The sequence below is a fragment of the Crotalus tigris genome, unplaced genomic scaffold (assembly GCF_016545835.1).
Source record: "Crotalus tigris isolate CLP2741 ecotype Arizona unplaced genomic scaffold, ASM1654583v1 scf7180000017549.6302385, whole genome shotgun sequence".
NCBI lineage: Eukaryota > Metazoa > Chordata > Lepidosauria > Squamata > Viperidae > Crotalus > Crotalus tigris.
This window is the reverse complement of record NW_024096467.1, coordinates 5,771,102-5,795,407: the sequence shown is the minus strand read 5'-3', so window position 1 is coordinate 5,795,407 and position 24,306 is coordinate 5,771,102. Positions and strand designations below refer to the sequence as shown.

Here is a 24,306-nt window from a genome sequence, read left to right as displayed (position 1 = left end):
AAATAAATCAGAAGCTCTTACAGTTGACTGCATTTAGCTGATTCAAATAACTTTATATTTATATAAAATATTTACAATACCATTCTTCTTTACAGCAACATAGCTTAATTGAAGAGTTCTTACAGAGACAGACAAGAGACAAACCTTGAGACTGGAAATCCAGCTCTTAACTCAATACTCTTTTTGCACAGACTCAGTAGCACTTTCTTCACATCGGCTGACTGAGTTACCACATGATTCTTCCTGCTTATGAATATCCCAACACTCCTCCCTTCATGACAGGAAGAGACATCAGACCTATTGACTTAATGTATTTTCTTTAATTGTGAAAAACCTTGTACCACTAACCTGGCCTTATACTGTATATCATTATTTGGCAATACCTTTTTCTTATATACCCACTTACAACCCACAGCTTTGGTTCCCTGTGGCAAAGTCACTGATTTAAATACTTCATGGTCTCCCATGGATTTCATCTCTTTATCCATGGCCTCCTTCCATCTTTGCTGTTCAGCTTTTGGTAATGCCAACACCTCTTTATAACTTCTTGGCTCATACCACACATTGCAAACCTTTACCTTGCTGGCAGAATACCTGTCAGGCGGAATTCCTTTATTACATTGCTCTGACCTACGAGGTATTAACTGCTCCTGTGTCTCAAGTCTTTCTGGTTTCATGTCTTGTTCAGCCTCTCCTCCCTGAACATTGACATCTTCTATACTCATTTTTCATCATTAGATGAATTGTCACTAAACAGATCACCATCATTAAGTGAGACATAACCAGAATTTGCATTAATTCTGTCCCAATTTTGTTCTGCAAAATTAGCAGACTTTGAAATTATAATTCTTTTACTTCCATCGCTAAAGCGATATCCTTTTGACCCTGGCTCATAGCCCACAAACCTGAGCTTTCTTGCCTTTTGCTGTCCCTTTCTTCTGATTACTTTCGGAATATGTACCCATGCAGTACTTCCAAAAATTCTCAAATGTGCCAGTGATGGCTTTCTCCCATATAGAATGGCATATGGAGTATTATTAATGGAGGAACTCCACAGCCTGTTAACTATATAATTGGCAGTCAATATGGCTTCTCCCCAATATGACCTGCTCATACCAGAATCCTCTAACAATGAATCTTTCATTGTTTGCAAAACAATATTCCTTCTTTCAGCTACACCATTCTCTGCTGCTGTGTAAGGATTTGTACGTCTGTGTCTTATCCCCAATTGCCCCAGCCATTGTTGGAATTTAGTTGACATAAATTCAGTACCTCTGTCAGTTTGCAACTGACACACTTGTTGTCTGTACCTTCTCTCTACAAAACTTACCCACTATTTGAATTGTTGTAGCACCTCTGTCTTATCTCTAAGCAAATAGCAAAATGAATACCTGCTATAATCATCAACAATTACCAGTGCATATTTTGCTCCTCCCAAACTGGCTTGCATAGGTCCCACCAGATCTGCATGGACCAGCTCTAGAACTCTTTTTGTTTGTCTTGTGCTACATTTACTAACTGGGAATGCCTTTGACTTCGATGCTTTGCATACTGCACAGTCCAAATATGTTTTGCATCCCTTCAAATTTAGCCCTTCTGCAAAATCTTGCATTTGCTGCAAAACTTTAAAGCTTGCATGGCCAAGTCTTCTATGCAGAAGATGAACACATGAATCATGCTCTGCAACATTCTTAAATATATGGGAACATTGAACCTTTTGTCCCTGCAATACATATAGATTATCTTCCTTTATGCCTTCTGCACAAATATTCCCATTCCTTTGATGAGACATTTCCCATTTACAAAAATGACCTCAAAACCTTGTTTGTCTAAATTAGACACACTTAACAAATTATGTTCCATCTCAGGTACACAAAGCACATTGATAAACTTTGATTCCAAATATGGAATTTTTACATCGCCTTTTCCAATGACTTTTGCTTTCTGGCCATTTGCCAAAGCCACAGCTTCTTGTGCTACTGGAACAAACCTGCAAAATAATTCAGAGTCATTAACAGTTGTTTGACTTGCCCCACTATCTATTAGCCACTTGTCTCTGTTGTTGCTATAGCAAACTTTTGCAACACCAAAATGTTCCTTTTGCAAAGCAGTCCCTTTTGGTTGCACAAATGTCTTTTTCTGCAAATTGTTCCTCTGCAAACAGTTCCTTTGCAAATGTGTGCTCACTCCACAAATGTAGCAAGTCTTTTCCCGCTGAGCAGCTCTCTGCTTGCAAAATCTGTCCTTTGTTGCAATTTGTTCTGGGTCCGATCTGCTTGTTTCTTCTTCTCTGGAGACTTGCAGTCTGGACCCCCTCCTCAGGAATTTCTCCTCCTTGTGGCTGCTTCTAAAATGGCATTTTTCCTCTTCATTAAGCAAACATGCCTTTAAAGCCTCAAAATTTAAGTCTTGTTCTTCTTTGCACTCAAATATTGCAGAAACTGTGTCCCAGGTTTTATCTAAACAGTTCAACACCAATAAAATCTTCTGGGACTCAGGGAATTTAATCCCATTTAATCCCCCATGTTCTAAGTCCAAAAATAAACTTTGCATTTTATTTAAATGCTGTTCCACAGATTCACCTGGTTGCAAACAGGCCCTGTAAAGTTTTCTTGATAATTGCACTATATTGCATGCAGAAACATTCACGTGCACAGCTCTCAACTTCAACCAAATCTCCTTTGCAGTCTTTAAATTTGCAACATTTAGAAATTGTTCATCATCTAAATTCAAGATGAGATAAGCCATTGCTCGATCATGGCTTTTCTGATCAACTGCTGCAAACACTTGTGGTGGATTTTCTACAATATACCACAGCTCTTTTGCTTTGAGCAAACATTCCATTTTTGCAGCCCACACAATGTAATTCTTCTGGCCCAAACGAGGTACAGAGTTTTCCTCAAATTCCATTGCAGCCATTCTGCTAATTCTGCCTTGTTCTTATACTTTCTAAACACAGGCAATTTCTTCCAGCTTTAAATTACAATGCAGTCCTTAGTAAGCTCTGGCCCATAACCTGTAAGAGAATTATAATTTCTCTAATTGGTGAAAAATAAATCAGAAGCTCTTACAGTTGACTGCATTTAGCTGATTCAAATAACTTTATATTTATATAAAAATATTTACAATACCATTCTTCTTTATAGCAACATAGTTTAATTGAAGAGTTCTTACAGAGACAGACCAGAGACAAACCTTGAGACTGGAAATCCAGCTCTTAACTCAATACTCTTTTTGCACAGACACAGTAGCACTTTCTTCACATTGGCTGACTGAGTTACCACATGACTCTTCCTGCTTATGAATATTCCAACAATACCATCTGACATATTAATATATCTCAGGGAAGCCTTGTTACTCAATCAAAAATGAGTGGATGTTTTCCTGAAGAATTAATAAAATGAAAGCAGGGAATATCTGCTGTCCAGAGAAATTTTCATGCCCTATTTCACATGTACGATGAGCAAGAGAGGCTGTGGAAGCAACAACTATCCTACCAGGGATATTTACTTATTTTATTTTTTATTTATTTGGAAAGCTGGCAGCCCAGATTTGAGAACAGAACTCCCATCCTCATTGCAGCTCCTGCCAACCTAGTAGTTTGAAAGCATGCAAATGTTAGTAGATAAATAGGTACTACTTTGGGTCAATTTATTATCCAAAGCACCAGAGGGCAGGACAAGAAACAATGGTTGGAAACTGATCAAAGAGAGAAACAACCTGGAATTAAGGAGAAACTTCCTAATAGCGAGAACAATTAACCAGTGGAACAGCTTGCCTTCAGACATTGTGGATGCTTCATCATTGGAGGTTTTTAAGAAGAGACTGGACAGTCATTTGTCTGAAATGGTATAGGATCTCCTGCTTGAGCAGGGAGCTGGACTAGAAGAAGGAGTGGAGAAATCTTCTGACAGTGAGAACAATCAACTAATGGAACAGTTTGCCTTCTGAAATTGGGGGAGCTTCATTACTCGGAGCTTTCAAGAAGAGACTGGACTGCCATCTGTCAGAAATGGTGTACGGTCTCCTGCTTGGGCAGGGGATGTTGGACTAGATGACCTTCAAAGTCCCTTCCGACTTTACTCTGATTCTGATTCCATGATGTCATGCTGGCCGCATGACTGTGGAAATGTCTTTCATCTCAAAACGGAGATGAGTCAGCAACAACTAGCAGAGTAAAATCTGCAGGGACTCCTTTACCCTCCTTACTTTTATCGATTTATCTATCAGAGTTACATAGCTACCCTTCTCACAAACATGTCTCTGGGCAGCTTCTAATAAAAATGTGAGAAACTTTGCTATTGAACTGCCTGTGATTTTATGAATACACCAGACTCACTGCCCAGCTATGAAGATGAGCAGAAATCTTCTCATCAGATCATTATGGATTTTATGAAGAAACAGAAGGAGACAATAGACTTAGGGATGTCTCCAAGCGACGTATGGCCTACCCCCAATCTGTGCTGTGCAGATGCCGTATTAATTTTCTACAGTGCTCCCATTGTCAAGTCATTATTTTTAGAGGAAACAATGGGGGAGGGGAGAGAAGGAAAAGATAATAAGGATCTACTGCTGCTTCCACACATTCAGGGTTGATCCTAAATGACATGAAAAATGGACATGGGAATAAATAGGTTCCAGCTCATCTCTAATTATTATCTTATCCCATTATGACAGGAGATGTCTTAAGTGTGTGTCTGAGCCTAAGAACATTTTGGAAATGTTATTAGCAGAGATGCAAAATAAAGCAGAACTGTTCCAAAGAAGCACACCAAAGGAATCTTACCATCTGTCTTGCCTAAAGCAACTTTTAAAATGAGAGAACAGCTTCTCCCTGAATATTTTAACAGGAGCTCTATAAGGGGAAAATGCTTTATTACAAATCGCCATATTTTTGAGGTCTTTAAGAAGGGCTCTTCATGTCTTAAGGAAAGCAAGAGCTTTCTCAGCTCTTTTTGTGGCAACAGTCTTGGCATTATTCCAAGCCACTTCAGTTTTAAACAGTTTGTTCAGACTTGTTGTATATTTAGAAAAAGCCTTACAGCAGTGCAGGATTCAAATTAACTTTTCTTTTATTTCTTTATTTTTTTTAAAAGGCTTAATGTGCTTGGAGTGATTTTCAACTTCTGCCTGCTTTAAGCATAACCTTGGCTTTGACTTTTAGAAAAGCAGTTCATACATATCTGAGTAGCCCTCTACATAATACTTGGCATGATTATCTGACCCATCTGAAATCCTGATCATCTGTTCTGTCCTCTTGAAACAACTTTACAGTCCTGAATAAGAGACATCCTAATGGAGAGCAGCAAGATATACAACAAACAAGACCCACATCAATATTAATCATGCAACATGTGTGATGGAAGACAAGTAGTAAAACCGGACAATGGTCTACACTTCTGATGAGGAAATGCGCACATAGATCTCAGCTTCTCATGTGTGTTTTGATAATTTCAAAAATACTATGGTTAGTTCTTTAGTATTTGCTGTATTAGTTACTGTACCATCCAGAGGTATGTATGGAGTTGGCCAGAAAAGTCAAGATAGTGGTTGCACAAACAAAACCCCAACACCAATTCCTGAGTGATTTTCTATATTTTTTTTCTTGTATCAGCTTTACATACAATATTCTGTTCAGATCACACCATGCACAGTCTCAGATGCTGCAAATAAATAAACAAATTATTTTTATTTACATTATGTGCTAGCATTAACAAATACCCAAGGCTTAACAGGCATGGCATATGATTAGGGGATTGGAGGTTAAAACATATAAAGAATGGTTTCTGGAATTGGATATGCCTAGTTTAAGAAAAGAAGGACTAGGGTGACATGATAGCAGTCTTCCAATATCTAAGGGGTTACCATTAAGAAGAGGGAGTCAACCTATTTTCCAAAGGCACCTGAAGACAGGACAAGAAGCAATGGATAGAAACTAATCAAGGAGAGAAACATGTTAGAACTAAGGAGAAATTTTCTGACACTGAGAATAATTAATTAGTGGAATGATTTACCTCAAGAAATTGTGGGTGCTCCAACACGGGAAGTTTTTAAGAAGAGATTGGACAACCATTTGTCTGAAATGGTATAGGGTTTCCTGCCTGAGCAAAGGGTTAGACTAGAAGACCTCTAAGGTCCTTTCCAACTCTGTTATTCTGTTTATCTCTGACTCCTTATAACATGTTAGTGAGCTACAGTACTTGTCAATATATAGTAGCTGATTATTGGACTCCATTATTGGACAGCATTATAGGAGAATTAAATCCAATCAGGAAAAAAAAATCAGCTTCAATGATCTATGTTTCAAAGAAAAAAAATTCTTTGGAGACCACAGATGGAGGGCTAAATGATATTTTTAATTTAAACTGAAAGAAGAAACATAATTCTCACCCATAGTTGTAGCATGAATCTTGACAAGTTAGCAGAAAGAATAAGATTAACATATGCGCCCTTGTATTATACACCAGCTCAGTTAGGAAGTTTCCACACTTTTAATATTTATTTTAGAACAGCTGTTTTCACACAGATCATCAAATTATCTAAAGTGTATCTACATTGGATTGCAAACATCTATGATGCCATAATATTCACAAGTAAACCAACTAAAGACTAATATTTTGAACAGGAAAAAAGCATTTACAGAATTTGAAAAGTTAAATCACAACAATGGTGGACATCTTTGGATAAGGAGAATCCTTCTCCTTATCAAAATATTTCTGATAAAATTGCATGGTGAACCAAAGGATTGTCTCTGTTGCAGTGTATTTAAAACTCTTTAAATACATTGAAGAAATCCTTTATTCCAAGACTATATCTATCAGTCTGTCTACCTATTTTTCCAGGAATGCCGAATAAAATGCACACTAAGAAAAGCCTACTGTTCAATTGCAAGCATTCTATTTCTGAACATCTTTATGGACAATTAGATCTTTCAGGTCATCCCCAGTCCATCCACCCTTGCAGGAGAACTAATGCTATTAAAATTTAAGTTTGTTTAAAGTTTCTAAAATGCAATTTACTCAGAGACACATCCAGCATGTTTACCTGAAATTTCTTGTTTATATAACCATGCTATATCATAGCTAAAGGTTTTTTTTTTAATTACCCCACAATCCCTTTTTGGGTGGAGTAGGGGCAACTGAATGGAGCTGAGTATTTTCTGGCTGGATGTTCTTTTTGACTCCTATGTAGAGTTCACAGCAGATATTTTCTCTTTGCGCCCTGATAGAGAAACTTCTGCCACTGCCTAGATTGAACCCACAGCCTTCCGAGTGGGAGGTGAGAGTCTTCTCTAGGCCACAGTGCCTGTAGATACTTATTTATAAGCTTAGACACCAAATACTAATTCCCTGGATGTGAAAACTTAGGAAGCCTTTATACTCTGTGTTTTTCACTTGTGCTAGAAGCCATGAGATAGATTGGATGTAATTTTGAAAGTGTTTAGTTTGGTCACTGAGTGGAGCATTGGTCAAAAGCAGTCAACTGAACAATAAAGCAAGTAGCAGAGTCAAATGAGGTGGTATCTACTGAACTATGTGGCACATTTCTCAGTTCATCAGTGAGGGTTATTCATTAATGTTTAATCACTTTTTTTGCATGCAACAGCACTTACATCTATTTCATTTTATCTAATGATATGAACCCAATTTCACACAGGGTGACATAGAACTATTGGAAGCAAATCTTTTATTGTTCACCATAGCAAGAGTAAATGTCTTAGACTTATATACCATTTCATAGTGCTTTACAGCTTTATCTAAGTAGTTTGCAGAGTCAGCATATTACCTCCAATAATCTAGGTCCTCATTTTACCGACCTTGGAAGGCTTGAAGGCTGAGTCAACCTTGAGCAATCAGCATCAAACTCCTGGCTGTGGGCAGAGTTAGATTGCAATACTGCATTCTAACCACTGTGCCACCATGGCCCATATTTTCCATAATCTTGCAATGAACATAAAAATTCCCTTACATACTTTCGGACAGATTTTTTTTTGAGAGGAATGACAGGGAAGGCTACTTGATTAACCTTATTATTATAAACTTTTTTTTGTTAGGGAAACAGGTAGCATATAAGCAGGGAACAGCTATTCCTGATCGTTCTGGTGCTCGTCACTAACTTTTGTAAGCTACTAAAACAAAAATGATTTCTATCTTGCTATATATTGCCTACTGCTAATGTAGTATTTTGATCTTCAATGGTTATAAAGCAGTTGTTTTTCATTATTTCTGCCTTACAAATATAAGTATAATGTTAACATGCTTGTAGGCTCTTTACTTCAATGTCATTATTTCATTGGGTTTTAGAATATCTGATTAACATTGCTGGATCATCTCAGAAGTTCAATGTCAAGAGTGAAAACCTAGCAGTTACGTGTTTTTTGTTTTCATCTTGTCATTAGAGTAAGAGGGAGAGAGACGAGGCTTTGAATGGGTTAGTTAGAGAAATGAAACCTCTCCAGTTCTGCAGACATTTGCTGAAAAAGGATGTATGGAAACTTTTCAAGGACATTCTAGCTGGTGTGAAGAGGATAGCAGATGGTTCTCACAACAAAAAGAATTTATTTACAAGAGCTACTACGTGGATATCTGAGAGGTTTGGCTGGGCATGTCATTGTTATATGCTTTGGTTAGATGTCTCAGGATTTTAGAATTAGTTTTCCACTTATACCTTGTCATGTATTCAATAAACCAGTAAGATTGTCAGAAATGAAAGAAATCCTGGACTTTATTTGGATATTCAAGCTGGACGTTGACACCCATCTCATCCAACTTTCTGGTGTCAGGTTGACCAGCCAGAAAGCAACCGAGAAGGCTGCAAATAGTCAATAGTAGTTTATGACTTGAAGGCCACAAGACTGATAGAGGCATGTGAAATAATAGCCATGGTGTTTTTTGATGGGTGAACACCTCATAGGCAGGGGTTTCCTGATATATTGTGACTCCTGTTTTGCACTGCTACTACTATACAATGATGAGCGTTCATCAGCATGACATTTGTACTGATTCACCTTGTTTTTGTCATCAGCTGCAGAGAGAATTGGGTCCTTTAGTCTCTATCACATTTTCAGCCTATTAGGTCTTAGAGAGACAGAATCCATTCGAACAGCAGCAGTGAAAAAGAGATTGGTCGAACAAGATTTTGGGCTGCTTTCTTACACTTTTTTTGGGGTGGTTTCTCTCATTCCGGGATGGAAAGAATTTTGTTTAGACGTTTGTTTCCTTTCTAAACTTGACAAGTTAGTCTTCTATCCCTTCCATACATATTTTTTTCTTATTTGTCTGTGGGTCAGTATTTGTGCATCAAGAGGGTATGATAGCTCAGTGGTTAAAGAGCTGACAGTTCGGGTTGAGATCCAAGCATTGCTTGATGGGGTGCACTCCTGTTACTTGCCCCAGCTCCTACCAACATAGCATGCATTTGAAAGCATGCAAATGTAAGTGGATAAATATGTACCAATTCAGTGGGAAGGTAACAGCATTTCATGTGTCTCGGCATATAATCAGGTTGGCCAATGACCATAGAAATGTGTTTGGACAACATTGGCCCCCTCGGCTAAGAAATGGAGATGCGCACCATCTCCTAGAGTTAGCCATGACTGGACAGGGGAAACCTTTACCTTTATGCAGTGCTTTTTTTGTAAAGAAAAAAAAAAGGTGCTGGAACTCACACATCATACAACCCACCTTGCCTATCCTACAAGGTTACATCCAAAAAAAGTGCCGGAACTCTGTTCTTGGCGTTCTATGACAAAAAAGCCCTGCCTTTATGTGCATTTAATTTTCATCTTTTTTTTTTTTTGCAGCTGGAAAACTGGGTTTCCACCCTGCTCTTAAATTTTCTCCTGTAAAGATAGTAGGACCTTATTTTAAAAATACTGTAAAAGGGAGTGGAGGCTGTTGTGTTTGCAGGTTAGAGACATTAAGAGGCAACACATGGTGTAACAAACAAGCTTCTTTTATTGTTGTCTTCTTACAACCAGCAACAGCAAAAAGGCACGGAGGCCTTTTACAGTGTCCAAAACCCGGACAGTGTCAGCCAATAGAAATCCGGCTGTTTTCGCGCCTTGCGCATGCACACAAGGCTGGCGACAGCCAGTCTGGTCCCGGGCAGCCTTTGGTCTGCCCGGGACCATTTGCAACATTTGTGAGCCTGCTGAATGCTTCAGCAGGCTCAGAACACAACAGATGCCTTGTAAGATCACACGGAAATGCAACATAAGCTGTTCTGTGGTTTTCCTGCTGGGAAGACAGATTGCCTTTGCTGTTTTCCTCTGCTAGAAAGGGTGGCCTGGATGAGAGGCCCAACTAAACCAGGTGTTCCTGGGGCAGGCTTCAGGAAAGAGAGATCTTTTTCCTGTTCATTGACATCTAAGAGCAATCTTAGTATGGAAGCCATCCCCAAATATGATTTCAAAGCTGTCACAGAAATGACTTCAATTTCAAACAAGCATATATTTTTAGTATTTTCAATGGCAAATATGATCTTAGTTGGGCAGAACTCAATAGGAAAGGGACAGTGGCAGGATTCAAATACCTGAACGATTGGTTCTCTGAGTAGATGCAGGCCTGGGCATCCAAGGCCTAGAACGGACTTCCAGAAGTGGCATCCATGCACTTCCAGTGGGCCATTCTAGGCCTGGGAGGCGTCCTCCAACCGGTTCTCTGAACTAAAAAAAAATTAGCTACCGGTTCTACCAAACCAGTGCGAACTGCCTCCAAAAACACATTAAAATCAACCCATATCAGTTTTTTTAATGAACCTCAAGCAAAATATGCAGAATTGTTGGATAACAAGAAATATGATGGTATCTTCCTCATCAAAGAGAGTAACAGTGTTTCTGATGGTTTCATATAAACTGACAGATATTGAGAAGTATGGTCAAGATTCCAAAACACAATGTTGGCGTATTTGAAATCATTATTCAGAAGATTAACTTCCAGAAAACCACTGTCACATTCATAAATATCTGGTTCAGTCTGGCTTAGGAAAGAAAGAGAATGTTCCATAGTTCTCCAGAATATTTCATTTCTCAAATGGTAGGATTTGCCTGATCTAGTTTTAAAGGGTTTTAGGATGTACAGGTGCATTGGGCTCCCAAGCAAAGTCTGGATGAAACAGGCTATGGTAGAACAAGATAGATCAGGCTGTCAGGTCATGTTTATAAATGGGTTTCACTGCATGGCATCTTTTATATTGCAATGCATCTCCTAGATAGTATCTTTAATTTTCACTACAACTTTTCTAGATAATTCATTTAGAGTACAAAGCTTTTAACATCTTATTTTGCAAGACTTTGTCTGCAATATAAATCTAAGGGTTTTTGTATGGAGTCACTGACTGTTGTGTTGTATTTTGCCTCCACATCTCTTCAACCGGCTTTCCAATATAGTATTTGAAAAAAAGAGATAGAGTTTAATGGCTAAGATGTGAGATGCAGATTCATATCAAACTGGCTAATTTTGGGCTAGACTTGACATATCTATCCAGATGTCAAGCAACCGCTCATTAAAGCATAAAAGCTATTGTGATTGGTAGCCATTAATAGCTGCATTTCTCATAAATTGATCTCAATTTCTTTTAAACCTGCCCACGTTTTGGTCACTGCATCCAGTTTTGGTCACCGCTATGTAAAAAAGATGTTGAGACTCTAGAAAGAGTACAGAGAAGAGCAACAAAGATGATTAGGGGATTGGAGGCTAAAGCATATAAGGAACGGCTGCTGGAATTGGGTATGTCTAGTTTAATGAAGGGGTCTTTGTATTTTGTTATCTTCTCCAACTCTTTCTCTTCTATTCTGCTGTCTCCAGGCACTGCCACATCCACTATCCAGACTTTTTTGTCTTTCTTATCGACAATTGTTAAGTCTGGGGTGTTATGTTGCAGGTGCTTGTCTGTTTGAATTCTGAAGTCCCAGAGCAGTTTAATTTTATCATTTTCTATGACTTTCTCTATTTTATGATCCCACCAGTTTTTGCTTACAGGCAAATGATATTTTTTGCAGATCTTCCAATGCACCATTGTTGCTACTTTGTCATGCCGCTGCTTGTAATCAGTCTGTGCAATCTTCTTGCAACAGCTTACCAAGTGGTCCACTGTTTCTTCAGCTTCTTTGCATAGGCGGCACTTACTGTCTGTTGCTGTCTTCTCAATTTTGACTTTGTATGCATTTGTCCTTAAGGCTTGGTCTTGTGCAGCCAGAATTAGTCCCTCGGTCTCTTTCTTCAATTTTCCTGCTCTTAGCCATTGCCAGGTCTTGTTAATATCTGCTTTCCCAGCTATTTTTTTAATGTATTGGCCATGTAGTGCTTTGTCATCCCATGCCTCTATTCTGTTCTTCATTTGGTCTTTCTTTTTGGCCAGTTTGGTCTCTCCAGTAGTCAGTAAGCCTTCCTGATATACTAATTTCAGTGCATCTTCATCATTGTTCTTCAGATATTCAGATGATGATGATGATGATGATGATGATGATGATGATGATTAAGTTGGGGGATGTCAGTTCAGATTTATCAGGCTTTCCTTTTTTAGTCATTTCATCAGATGATCCAGAGCTGTAGCATCATAGTTTTCTTTCCATGACATAACCAGAATTAACTCCTTGATGGTTTATGAAATCAACCAATTTCATACAATACATCAAATAATAAACACAGGGTTGGATCATCCAATGCATTAGACTAAAATACAGCTTAAAAATTTATGTTTTAATATGCCATGCAAATCAATCTTCTGAGAAGAAAATGCCTTATGTTCATTCACTTTGTAGAACTTTCTTAATTTTAGAACAGCAAGCGCAATAGCACTTAGATCACCCCATAGTGATTTATAGCACTCTTTGAATGGTTTACAATGTCAACATATTGTCCCCAACAATCTGGGTCCTCATTTTACTGACCTCAGAAGGATGCAAGGATTAATCAATCTTTAGACCCATCAGGATTGAACTCCAGGCTGTGGGCAGAGTTTCCCTGTGATACTGCATTCTAACCACTGCACCAACAGAGCTCCTTCAAAAGCAATTTCAGCAACATGTTCAGAAATCAGCAGTACCCAACCATGTATTCAACTTTAGGGAACATAGTATTGCTTTTTTCACCCCCAGCATGCATCCACTATAACAATTGCATAAATGGATAGTAAAACCTATTGTTTTAAAGCAAATAATTTCTGAACATTAGAGTTTGTGCCATAACAGCAAAACATATAGACCAGCAAAGATGCTAGTGTTTCCACCATGTTTAAAATTATAGCTCTGTCTTAATCCTTTATTTTATATACAGTATCCATCAAAACAATGTAGATAAAGTGATTTAATTGGAATTTATAATTGGATGGGGAGAAGTGGAACCCACTGAGCTTTTGAAGGACAGAAAGGAGAGTTCCAAGCTTTAAGACTCCTCTTCCTGCATGGTACTGACCATATGACACTTGCTCTGCTTTGGGAGACACTGAGGTATCTTTCATCAGAAGTAAGAAATAGAGTGATTCCCCCCCCCCTTGAGTTGTATTCCATCAAATGTCTTGCTGATGTATTCTGTGAATGGTCTACATTTTCCAGATGCATTAGGAAAATGGATAATGTATGAGGAATGAGTCCACAGCATTATTTTTCTTATGGAGATGCATTGTTTTTTTATCTTCAATAAGTACAAAAATGTATGCATGCATAGGCATATGAAGAAAATAGATATTACATGAAATACTAACTATAAACTTTCTTTCATCCATTTCAAACCTTGTTTATAGAAATATGCATGAAAGAAAATAGTATCACTTTCAATTTAATTTTCAGAATGGCTAGATTTTGAAAAGGAAGGGGAAAATCATATCCAAATATCTCTGTGTTATATTTTTTGTACTATTTCTTGCATGTTTGTGTTTCAAGTTGATTTATTTTTAAATTCTAGTTTAGACATTTCAAAACTGTATTACTTTATGCAAGACATTCTACTCTTTTGAAGCAATAGTAATAGTAAGTAACAAGAGTCACTTTGGATAGTGAGATCATATACATTTAATAAATAAAGTGGAAGGAACAAAAATAATGGGTTTTCTATTATTTGAGGTGTGATGGCTTTAATTTCTTTTCTATATGATGGAGTTCTGTCGCACACAAGCATTTGATTCGGTGGCTTCTACAACTTTGCATATGTAGCTCTTTCGTTGATAATGGTGTTCACATTCCACATCACATAGTAGATCTATGAGATAAATCTTCTCTCCATCAAAATCAGTTCAACGCCTCCATGTATATATTAGAAAGGATTCTAAACTAAGCACCGCCATCTGAAATATGACTACAAAAGGTTTGAAGCACTATCTATTGACTTCCACTGCCAATTGTGCAGGACTGGAATGAGAAATTGCTGTCCTGTTTTTGTGAAAAGAACAACAAAACCTATCAAACTGATGTGTATAACTTTGTGTATGCAGGGGTATGGTTCAAGAACACATTCAGCTTTTAATTGAGTTGCTGGGCACTTTATGCTGGAATTTGGGAGGAGACAATACAGAGAACTGAGCAGCACTCACAGGAAATAAGTCTAATTATATTTAGTTGAAAATAATTTGATGAGATTGCCCCATGTTTTCAATCATGATCTCTTTTGTTTCACTGCTATTTACTATTAAGCAGCAAATTCTCTGGCATAATTCAGAATTGAGTATTTCCAGCATTCTGTTACAATGCAGTGATTGATTGACAGACTCCCCACCTAAATCATAGGTTGAGTATGGCATCATACTCAGATTTATCATTTTAACTAAATCAGGGATTGTATATATAGAAAAGGCTATAAAGAGATATGTTTCTGGCAGGAACTTAGCATAGAAATTTATTTGGAACCAATAAGAAATCCACATTAAAATGCTTTCGGATGTATTTCAATGTGTTATTCTAGCTTATGGCCTTTTATATATATGTACTTTTAGTTTGCTTCCATTGATCACATTTCAAAATACAACCTTCCAATTCAACAATAGTTATCCAATGGCAAACAGTTCTTTTTATTGGTTTACATTTGGCAGGTCACAGTCACAACCACATCAGGCAGTAATTGCAAAGAGACCACCCTGAATTTTGAAGACTTTCCCTGTTTTAACTTCTACTAGTGGGGTAGGAAAAACAGGCAGCCAAAGAGGTGACTCGTTTTGAACACTGAGATCATCATTCTTTGCTGCGTTAATTTTAAATACAGCTAAAAGAAATGTTTGGAATACTTTTTTAAAAAATGTACAGATAGTCCTCGATTTACAACAGTTCATTTAGTGACCGTTCAAAGGCGTTACAGAGGCACTGAAAAAAGTGACTTATGACCATTTTTCACACTTACAACCTTTGTAGCATCCTCATGGTCACGTGATCAAAATTCAGACCTTGGGCAACTGACTCATAGTTATGACGGTCACAGTGTCCCGGGGTTATGTGATCCCCTTTTCTGATCTTCTGACAAGCAATGGGGAAGCCAGATTTACTTAACAACCATATTACTAATTCAACAACTGCCATGATTAGCTTAACAATTGGGGCAAGAAAAGTCATAAAATGGGGTAAAGTTCACTTAACACCCGTGTCACTTAACAACATAAATTTTGGGCTCAATTGTGGTCATAGGTTGAGGACTACCTGTATTTGCTAGGTGCGCTGATAACATTTAAGCTTGACCAAATGTTTTCTTTTTGTTGAAAAAATGCTTTTTTTGTGGTAGCAGTAAAATATGATTTGAAACATGTGTGTTTGTGTGTGTGAAATAATTTGCAAAATACCTTTTTTTTGCCAATATTTGGAAATACTATTGGGAAATCAAGGACCCTAATCCTATGCACTACAAAAATTTGGTGACAGATCCTACCCTGTAAGTATACAACAGATCATAGCTAATGAATTAGGCATTCATAACCTGAACATTTTCCAAAGAGAACTATAGGGTGAAGTCTATACCAATATATCTGATCTCGTAGAAGCATACAAAAGTCTTCAAAAGCCAGATTGGTCTCAAGAAATAACTCTTTATTCTGAGACAGTTACCATTACTTCATTTTTTAAAAAATGACAAAACAGCAATAAACACTTCGGCTCTTTAATGAGCAGATACCAGGTCTCTTAGCATTGGAATAATTATAATGTTCATTATTCAGATTAGCTTTTTATTTTTCACTCAGTAGAGCCAGCATTAGTGGCCCAGAAGTACAAAGAATTTTCCCCATCAAGTTGTATACAATTTGTTGTATGTGTAATAAGCTTTCAATCTTGAAAAAGAGTAACTGAAAAAGAAACATTTTCTGTTACTGCAGTTAGTTTGTCAGAGAAAGTTCTGCGCGTTATCTTACAAACTATCAAAATCGCTAGTCATTTGAAAAAATGCAAAATAAAATAAAAATCACATAACTGTACTCTAATAGAAATATAATACAGGAAAAGAGAAACTGTAATCACCAGGGCTGTGCTCTTTAGTCCATCTTATTTTTTTTCCTCTTTTTTTAAATATATAAATGTATGATTATACATACAAACTTTTTTTAATGACCACGACAGACCATTTTTTTTAAAAAAAAAAATTGAAAAGTAACTGGGAGGTAAGGGCAAAAGGGCAAAGATCATCCTGTCATTTTAGCCTACTTTTGTTTTCAGATCCAGACAATATTAAACAAGATGCAGACTTAAACATTTCCAGATTATTCCAGCATTATTCTAATTGCAGTATCAATAAAGTACAGGAATCTCCTTTTTTGTACACTCTGTGGTTCACTCATGATACACAAAGCAAAAAGCAGAGTCCCTTGGAAATCGTGAAAGTGAATTTGTTCTCATGCAATGTAATTGGCCGTATGAATAAGCGAAAGTTGAAATTTGTTGTGATCGTTTTTGGAAAGGTCACTTTTACCTCTGGCAACGTATTCCTAGCAAATCAATCTTAGAATCTTCCTTGTTCTTTTGATGTTGTCGTGGTTCTGTTCACTGAACTATTATTCATGTAAGTGGAAGGGATTGCAATGAAACTAGACCCAAATGGGGATTACTTCATCAAAAGATGCCCTATTAAATGTAACTTAACAGCATGGTGGTGATGGAGTAGGGAGAGATTATTCTCATTTATCATTGCATTTATCTTTCACATTATTTCACTGCTGAACTCTTAGAGGGGATTTTTTTCTCAACATGTTGCCTATCAGATAATCTTGGACTTCGCTGTCAATTTTCCACCAAAAATAAGCCCAATGCATCTGAAGGACATTAGGCTGGGAAAAACTGACAGGTCTCTCTGGAAGCTACCTCAGTGACCTCCATTACTGGAAGGCAGGGGTTTACTTACAATTTCCCCCTTTTTCCTCCTAGAAAACAAACCTTCCTTCAGTTAGGCCAATCAAGGAAATAAGTTTCTGATGGACACTCCAATGGCATGAGAAAGATTTTAATGACAGCTTAATCAGCAGCACACCCACCAAGCATCATAAATTATCATGCACGTTGTGCGAAAAAATATTCAGTTCTTTTATTCCCACAATGTTTATACCGACAACACTTGTGTGATAATGTTGAAGCTGCCAGATTTCCAGAACATGGTTACTTTAAAAAAAACAAACCCAAAACAAACTGGCAGATCTCAGCACATGAGCCTGTGTCTAAGGCCTTTAACAGCTTTGATGCTTTGGATACTAACCCAAAGGTGTAAATATGGTCTACACAAGAAAACAGTTCCAAATAAAAACTGGTGCAAATGATGTGACATTCCATCAATGTGTTCCTTGTGCATATTTATAGAACTTTTAATTTTTAATTTTTCAGTTATAGTTTCTCTCCCACTCCTGTGTTGCACATGCCTAATTCCATCATGTAACTTAAATTCTCAAAAAAAAAAAAAAATTAATAGAGTGTGAATGTAAAAAGTACCATTCAGGACAATTGCTTCAAGCAATTGCTAAAGTTATGCTTTCTCTCTTTTTTTTAAAGTTCATTTGTATATATGTACAATTCATTTTTCCCAATTCCCTCAAGTTCTCGATATGTATATTCACATAATATTCCTCCAAATTTAAATAATAAGAGTCTTGTAGGGTTGAAAGCCAAGTTAAGTCTTCAGCAATTATAACCCACTGGAATCCACCCCAAAAATAAAAGTTCATATCATCTTGTTTGGCTATACCCTAGTTGTTGAATGTGAATGAGGATGTGGATGGGGCAGAGTGCTGTTCTGTCCACCGGTAAATGTATTAAATGTGTGTAAGGGTTGTATCCCAGGTATAGTGTTTGGAATCATTGTAATCGTGTTGGGGGTCATTAAAGGAATATCATCAGGTGACCTTCTCATAGCTAGCGTGTAATCTGGGGGGCAGGCGGTCCTAAGAACCACCTCATGTGGATGAATGGATTCACATTCATGACCCAAGTCACTGTGCTTCATTTGGAGGGACATTATTTCCTCTTCTTGTGCGTGGGTGAGATCATTGGCAGTCGTACGCTGAGGGCTACATCGCCGATGCCCGTCATGTCTCCGCTTGTCCTTTTTGTAGTACAATGCTGCAAAGGCTAAGATGTTCAAAAACAGCAAGGATGCTCCCACAGCAATGGTGACACTCAATTCCGTGGAATAGTCTCTTTGATCTCCTGAAATTAGACTTGGTGGTTGTTTAGGATCATCTTGCTTGGCTGTAGGAAAAGCTGATGTTACAGGTACCAAATTTTTCCGGGTTGGCCTGAAAGTAATATCAGTTGATGGCACTTTAGTTGTTGTAGAGGTATACTGTGAAATGTCATTAAGATTATGCAGGTGAGGTACTAGTTCCAGCCACAGGTTCACCTTGTTAGCTCTGTAATGTTCCTTCACTCGTGGTTTTAATCCAATGTGAAGATAAAGTTGATCTTTTTGAGAGTATCTGGTCCATGCTACCTCCTCAAAACGATTAGGTTTTGTGTGAATGAACTTAGTATCTTGTGGAACTGGTTGATTGGGATCCCTAGGAGAAAAATGGGAAATGTCAAGCTTTTTTGAAAATTGGTGTTTCTTTCAAAAGTATTTTTTTTACCTGCGTAGCAGAACATTTCACAAAACACGGTCTTAAATTAGGATGAATTAAGAATATGATTAACATTCAACTTTAGTCATATTAAAAGAACAGACTGCATGACATTAACGGAACTAAATTTACTGCTAAATTAAAGCTTACTCGTTGGAATATATATTTCTTAAGTGTTTTAAATCTAGAGCCATTTTTTTTACTAAGCATAGAACAAAATACAATGAAAAGTTCAGGTTTCATTATATTATATTCATCATCATCATCATCATCATTGTTATTATCATCTTCACAATAATAATAGAATGCAATAATATAATACTGCATTAGTAAAATCAAGGTTCAAACAAGTTCAGAATTATTTTCCTATAATAGCTAACTAAGTAAGTATCTTCAGTGGAAATTTAGTTCGGTCTAAATCCAGTCTACAATGCATATTGTATATTAGCTAAGTCTGATCATTTTTATTGAAGTTATTTAACAAATTCTCCAATTGTTATTACCTGCTTATTTCCACAAAACTATGTTTTAAGCCATCGGTGTATATCTTTATGCAAAAATTATATTTTTGTGCTTGTAAAAATTCTCCAAATATATGCATCTCTCCAAGCTACTTCTTTCATATATCTGGTTTAGCAAGGTATACTTTAAGGCCAATTTCCATTCTTGGCTTATTTGCTTTTCTTTCACTCCTGGAGCTAATTTTGATGAACATAATAGTTTTGAAGGTGAATATTTCCCTTACCCAATCTTTCATGAATAATCCATCTAATATACTTTTCAAAAAACATTTTAAATAATGTTACATTAAGTGCAGTAGCAATGGATGTCTTTGCAGCCATAAATAAGCCAATTATTTTCATGATATTGATCATAACAACAAGGATTTTCAGAATATTCCAACATTCTGAATTTATCAATTCATTGTAATCCCTGCAATGACCTTATAATGCAGAGTTATTTGCTCACTGTCTCAGAGTTGCTGCAGATATCTATGAATTAATCAATTTAGTGCAATTTATCCCTTTATGTTTACTAGATGCATGTGCTGAAGTTATTCATCATTAGATCCTGCTAGAATTCCTTCAAATGAGAGTTACCCACCTTTCTCAGACATCTGTCTGTTACTCCTTTCTGCCTGAAGCAGAAAAACATGTGGAAGAAAATGGTCAGAGCATAAAAATTCAATTATCTGTAAATTTTAATGATTCTTCATTAGAAATAGTTTTTCTTTCCAGTGTGTGCTAGTGCTTGTGGGGATATCTGTATTAGATTTTGAGAGTTGTCCAGGTCCATTATAATTCCCTGAAACTATTTAAAATGTCCACAATTCAATTTCTACACTGTATTTCTTTTAACAACCTACACATACCGATAGTCCTTGATTTACGACCACAGCTGAACCCAAAATTTATGTTGCTAAGCAAGACATAAAGTGAGTTTTGCTGTCACAGTTGTTAAGTGATTCATTGCAGTTGTTAAGTATTAACACAGTTGTTAAGTAAATCTGGTTTCCCCATTGACTTTGCAAAAGGAAATCACATGACTCGGGACGCTGCAACCGTCATAAATACATGCCAGTTGCCAAGCATTTTAATTCTTATCACATGACCATGGCGATGCTGCAACATTTGTAAATGTGAAAATCGGTCACGAATCACTTTTTTTCAGTGCCGTTGTAACTTTGAACAGTCACTAAATGAACTGTTGTAAGTCAAGGACTACCTGTATTTTTCTGTCTCTCTCTGTAATATTGTGTGGGAACCGTGATTTTGTTGCCTTGCTTAGTCCTTGATCTACATTAACATCCAGGTTCTCCTCCAGGACTTACCCAGTCTTTGCAAAGTTTGTCCAATAGGTCATCACCACTGCACTTAGCATGATGTCATTTTTTGAAAAATTACAAGGAAACAATTCAGTGGGACCAATCATGGGAATTCCTAATACATACGGAACTTCATCTCCATGAGCAGCATCTGCCCAGGCAGGAACCTGATCTGTTTGGCAATGGTGATAGAAGGCATAAAAATATGTAGGTGACCCAAAGTTTGAATGAAGATCAGCTGTAGCCACTGCTGGTGCCACCCACTGGTGATCAGTAAATAAAGCCAGGAGTGTTTTTCTTCTTGTTTCAGGATTGTGTCTATCTGCCCAGTCTGTATACATAAATTTAATAGTTTCTCTCAAGATGTCTTTGCCTTCCGGGTACCCATATAAGTTATCAACAAAGTTTGAGACAGCAAAGTCAAAATCACTAGCAGATATGCCATCTTCACTGTCAACAATGTTTTCCACAAATTTGAGCCCTTCTCCTTGGTTAACACCCAACATAATGTCATAATTGAGGAATTCTCCCTGTTCCATCAATATCTGAGGATCATCTGGTATCACGTCCCCATCAATAACTGGACCAAAGGCTATATGGTATCGGGCTGGTTGAATATCCTGATCAACAAGTTCTCTATACGGCTTCTTCTGTAGACATTCTACTAATTCTACGGTATCCGATACATTGCAACCAACTTTTGTTGCCAACATCCTGGCATATTTTGCAGGCTGAAAACTGACTGCCCAGCTGGAAAGAGCTGTTCCACTTTGAGCTATTGCTCTTTGGAAAAGACCTGCGTGATAAAAGAGAGGATAAAGTTAGGGGGAAACATTACTCAGTGAGGACAATAGATAACATGCTTAAAATATCTGAATTAAGATTTCAGCATTACAAAATAATTAGGAGCAGCAAGTACTACTACCATACAGCCGAAGAAAGGGAAGACTGGCAAATAGGGGACAATTTGTATAATGAGGTGTTAATGGAGCTCTCCAAACATCTACTGAGATTGTGTATGGCAAAAGTGGCTGTCACAGCTACTCTAACATCCTTCACTCTTTCTATGAGTAATTAGGAAAGAAGAAATATAGAGAAGGACAAGGAAGAGAACAGTAGGAAGAAAGAGGAAAGACTTGATTGGTTGAAAAATGGGCAACTAAACTATGTGACATACTTATGTCCAAATATGAGCTACACATAATTATTGTAAAATAATAATGAAAAAGAGCAAAACTTATTGGAAGGCTGCTTCCGTTGAAAAAGAACTATTAGCAACCACAAACATAGTGATTTTTAAAAAAATCTATATTGTGCATTTAGCCCAGTTCTGTGGCACACTTCATTATCCAATTTGAAGGAACCCATTTCAAATTTGTAAAAAATGAGGATTCATATTTTATGAAAAGTCTTCAATTCCAGTTTCTAGAAGACTGAAGAAGGAAACAAATAGAGTAAACTACAGTTTGGCTAATAAGCCATGTGTGACAAGGAATACAATCTCAGTTCATTTTTTTGCAAGTTCCTTTTTTTTTTAATCACAGTTTTAGTACAGTTTCAGTCTATCTACTTGCAGTAGTTAACTGCCAGTTCTGAGATATTTAATTGGGGAAAAGAAAGAAAATAAACATGTGAAATGGGGCACAATTGATTGCACAGTGTTATTCTAGATTTTTGCATATGGCCTACAGAATTTAGTGCAGGTTGAAACCGTGTTGCAAAAGATTAATGCAGAAGGATTTGTGGCTCTCTTTCAAGGTATAATTCAGGAATAATATGCCACATTTTGAAATATTGTTATACAAAAAGCTACAGGAAGTACTTTTTTTAACCAGAAAGCCTCATGAATCTCTGCTTAATTTATTTTATTTATAGCTTGTTGCTTCTCTGTTGGTTACTTATATCGTGGAATTTAATATAAACCCTAGAAAACCATTCAGTGAAGTTTCCCCCCCCCCATATGTTTCCTAAGTTTGAATTAAGCAAAAAGTTGAACTGGTTTCAAAATTTTATTCTACCAAGCACCTGAAACGGATATTACAGGTAGTCCTTGAGTCATCACCGACATTGAGCCAAACATTTCTGTTGCTCAATGATACAGTTGTTATGTGAGTTTTGCTCCATTTTACAATCTTTCTTGTCACAGTTGTTAACTGAATCACTGCAGTTGTTAAGTTAGTACCAGGTTTGTTCAGTAAATCTGGCTTCTCCATTGACTTTGCTTGTCAGAAGGTTGCAAAAGGTGATCACGTGTCCCCGGGACACTGCAACGTCATCAATACAGGATGGTTGTTTTGAGCCCTAATTTTGATCATGCAACCAGAGAAATGCTGCAATGGTTGTGTGGTGAAAAATGTCGTAAGTCACTTTTTTCCAGTGCCATTGAAGTGATTTGCCATTGCCTCCTTCCTAGGGCTGAAAGAGGGGGACTGGCAGAAGGTCACCCAGCAGTCTTTGTGGGACTAGAATAGTCTTCCGTAGAAGTACTACTTTTCCAAATAATGAGGCTCAAATTTGCACAAACAAAAAAATAGAAACAGTTCTTCCTTTCCTGGCTTGTGTGTGTGTGTGTGTGTGTGTTTAAATAATTTCTAACTTGCTACTGAATCTATCAGGAAATGCATTTGTTATATAACTCTCAGTTTGCTACACATTCTTTTTTCAGAGGCATTTCGGAGCCATCCAAAGCTCTTACACACCCATGGTTCAAAGATGAAACCTCAAAACCTCAACCTGGAGTAGAGTAGGAATTAATGTTGATCTAGAGAACAATTCAACTATTTTATTGATTCAAAGGCATGAGCGCTATACGCAGTCCCGTGTATTTGGAAGCATTTCTCTCAAAGGATTAGTGCAGCAGAAGCAATTAACTGGAGAGGCCAGTCAGGCAATCGTAAAATAAGGTATTTTAATTGAACGAATGGGACTTCAAGAACTTGACAGGTGAAAAGCAAAAAAATAAATTGGAAAATAAGAATACTTCACTGTAGTGAAGAAATGATCTCTCTGAAAACACAGGATCAGGCAACTTAATAGTTCTCAGAATCCTTTAAAGGCAGTGGAAAGCTTAAAAGCTCCCCAAAACTTTATGCAAGTACAGGTATTCCTTGATTTACAACCATTCATTAAGCTACTATTTGAAGCTGCAATGGCACTGAAAGACTGACAGATGAGCAGTCCACACACTATAGTACAAGAGACTTGGACATTATTAAATATTGGCAAAACTTTGAAATCTTGTCACTTCTCCTGATGGTTCCTGAAAGCTCAGCACCTAAAATTGCCTGAAATCTCACACAAGAGACAACACTGACAAATCCTGGAATTTCATATGAAAACTCATTTTTTCCCCATTTTTTTCACATGAGATCTTGGAATATTTCAGGACGAGGATGCAGAAATCTTACAAGAAGTACTGATCTTGTGAATTGGGAATAATTTGCAGCTGGGCATCATGCAGGACTGTGTGA

At 37.2% G+C, this 24,306-nt stretch overlaps 1 protein-coding gene across 5 annotated transcripts in view; it reads right to left on the bottom strand.

Moving 5' to 3' along the window:
* Positions 1 to 16,062: 16,062 nt before the first annotated feature.
* Positions 16,063 to 24,306, bottom strand: part of NLGN1 (neuroligin 1) — a 554,754-nt gene continuing 546,510 nt past the window's right edge. For all 5 annotated transcript variants that reach the window (XM_039338307.1, XM_039338296.1, XM_039338317.1 and 2 more), the window contains 2 exons: positions 20,843 to 21,632; positions 16,063 to 18,951 (listed from right to left, as the gene is read on the bottom strand). In XM_039338307.1, the coding sequence (XP_039194241.1) occupies positions 18,135 to 18,951; positions 20,843 to 21,632 (1,607 nt within the window). In that variant the 3' untranslated portion in view covers positions 16,063 to 18,134. The remainder of the gene's footprint in view (positions 18,952 to 20,842; positions 21,633 to 24,306) is intronic.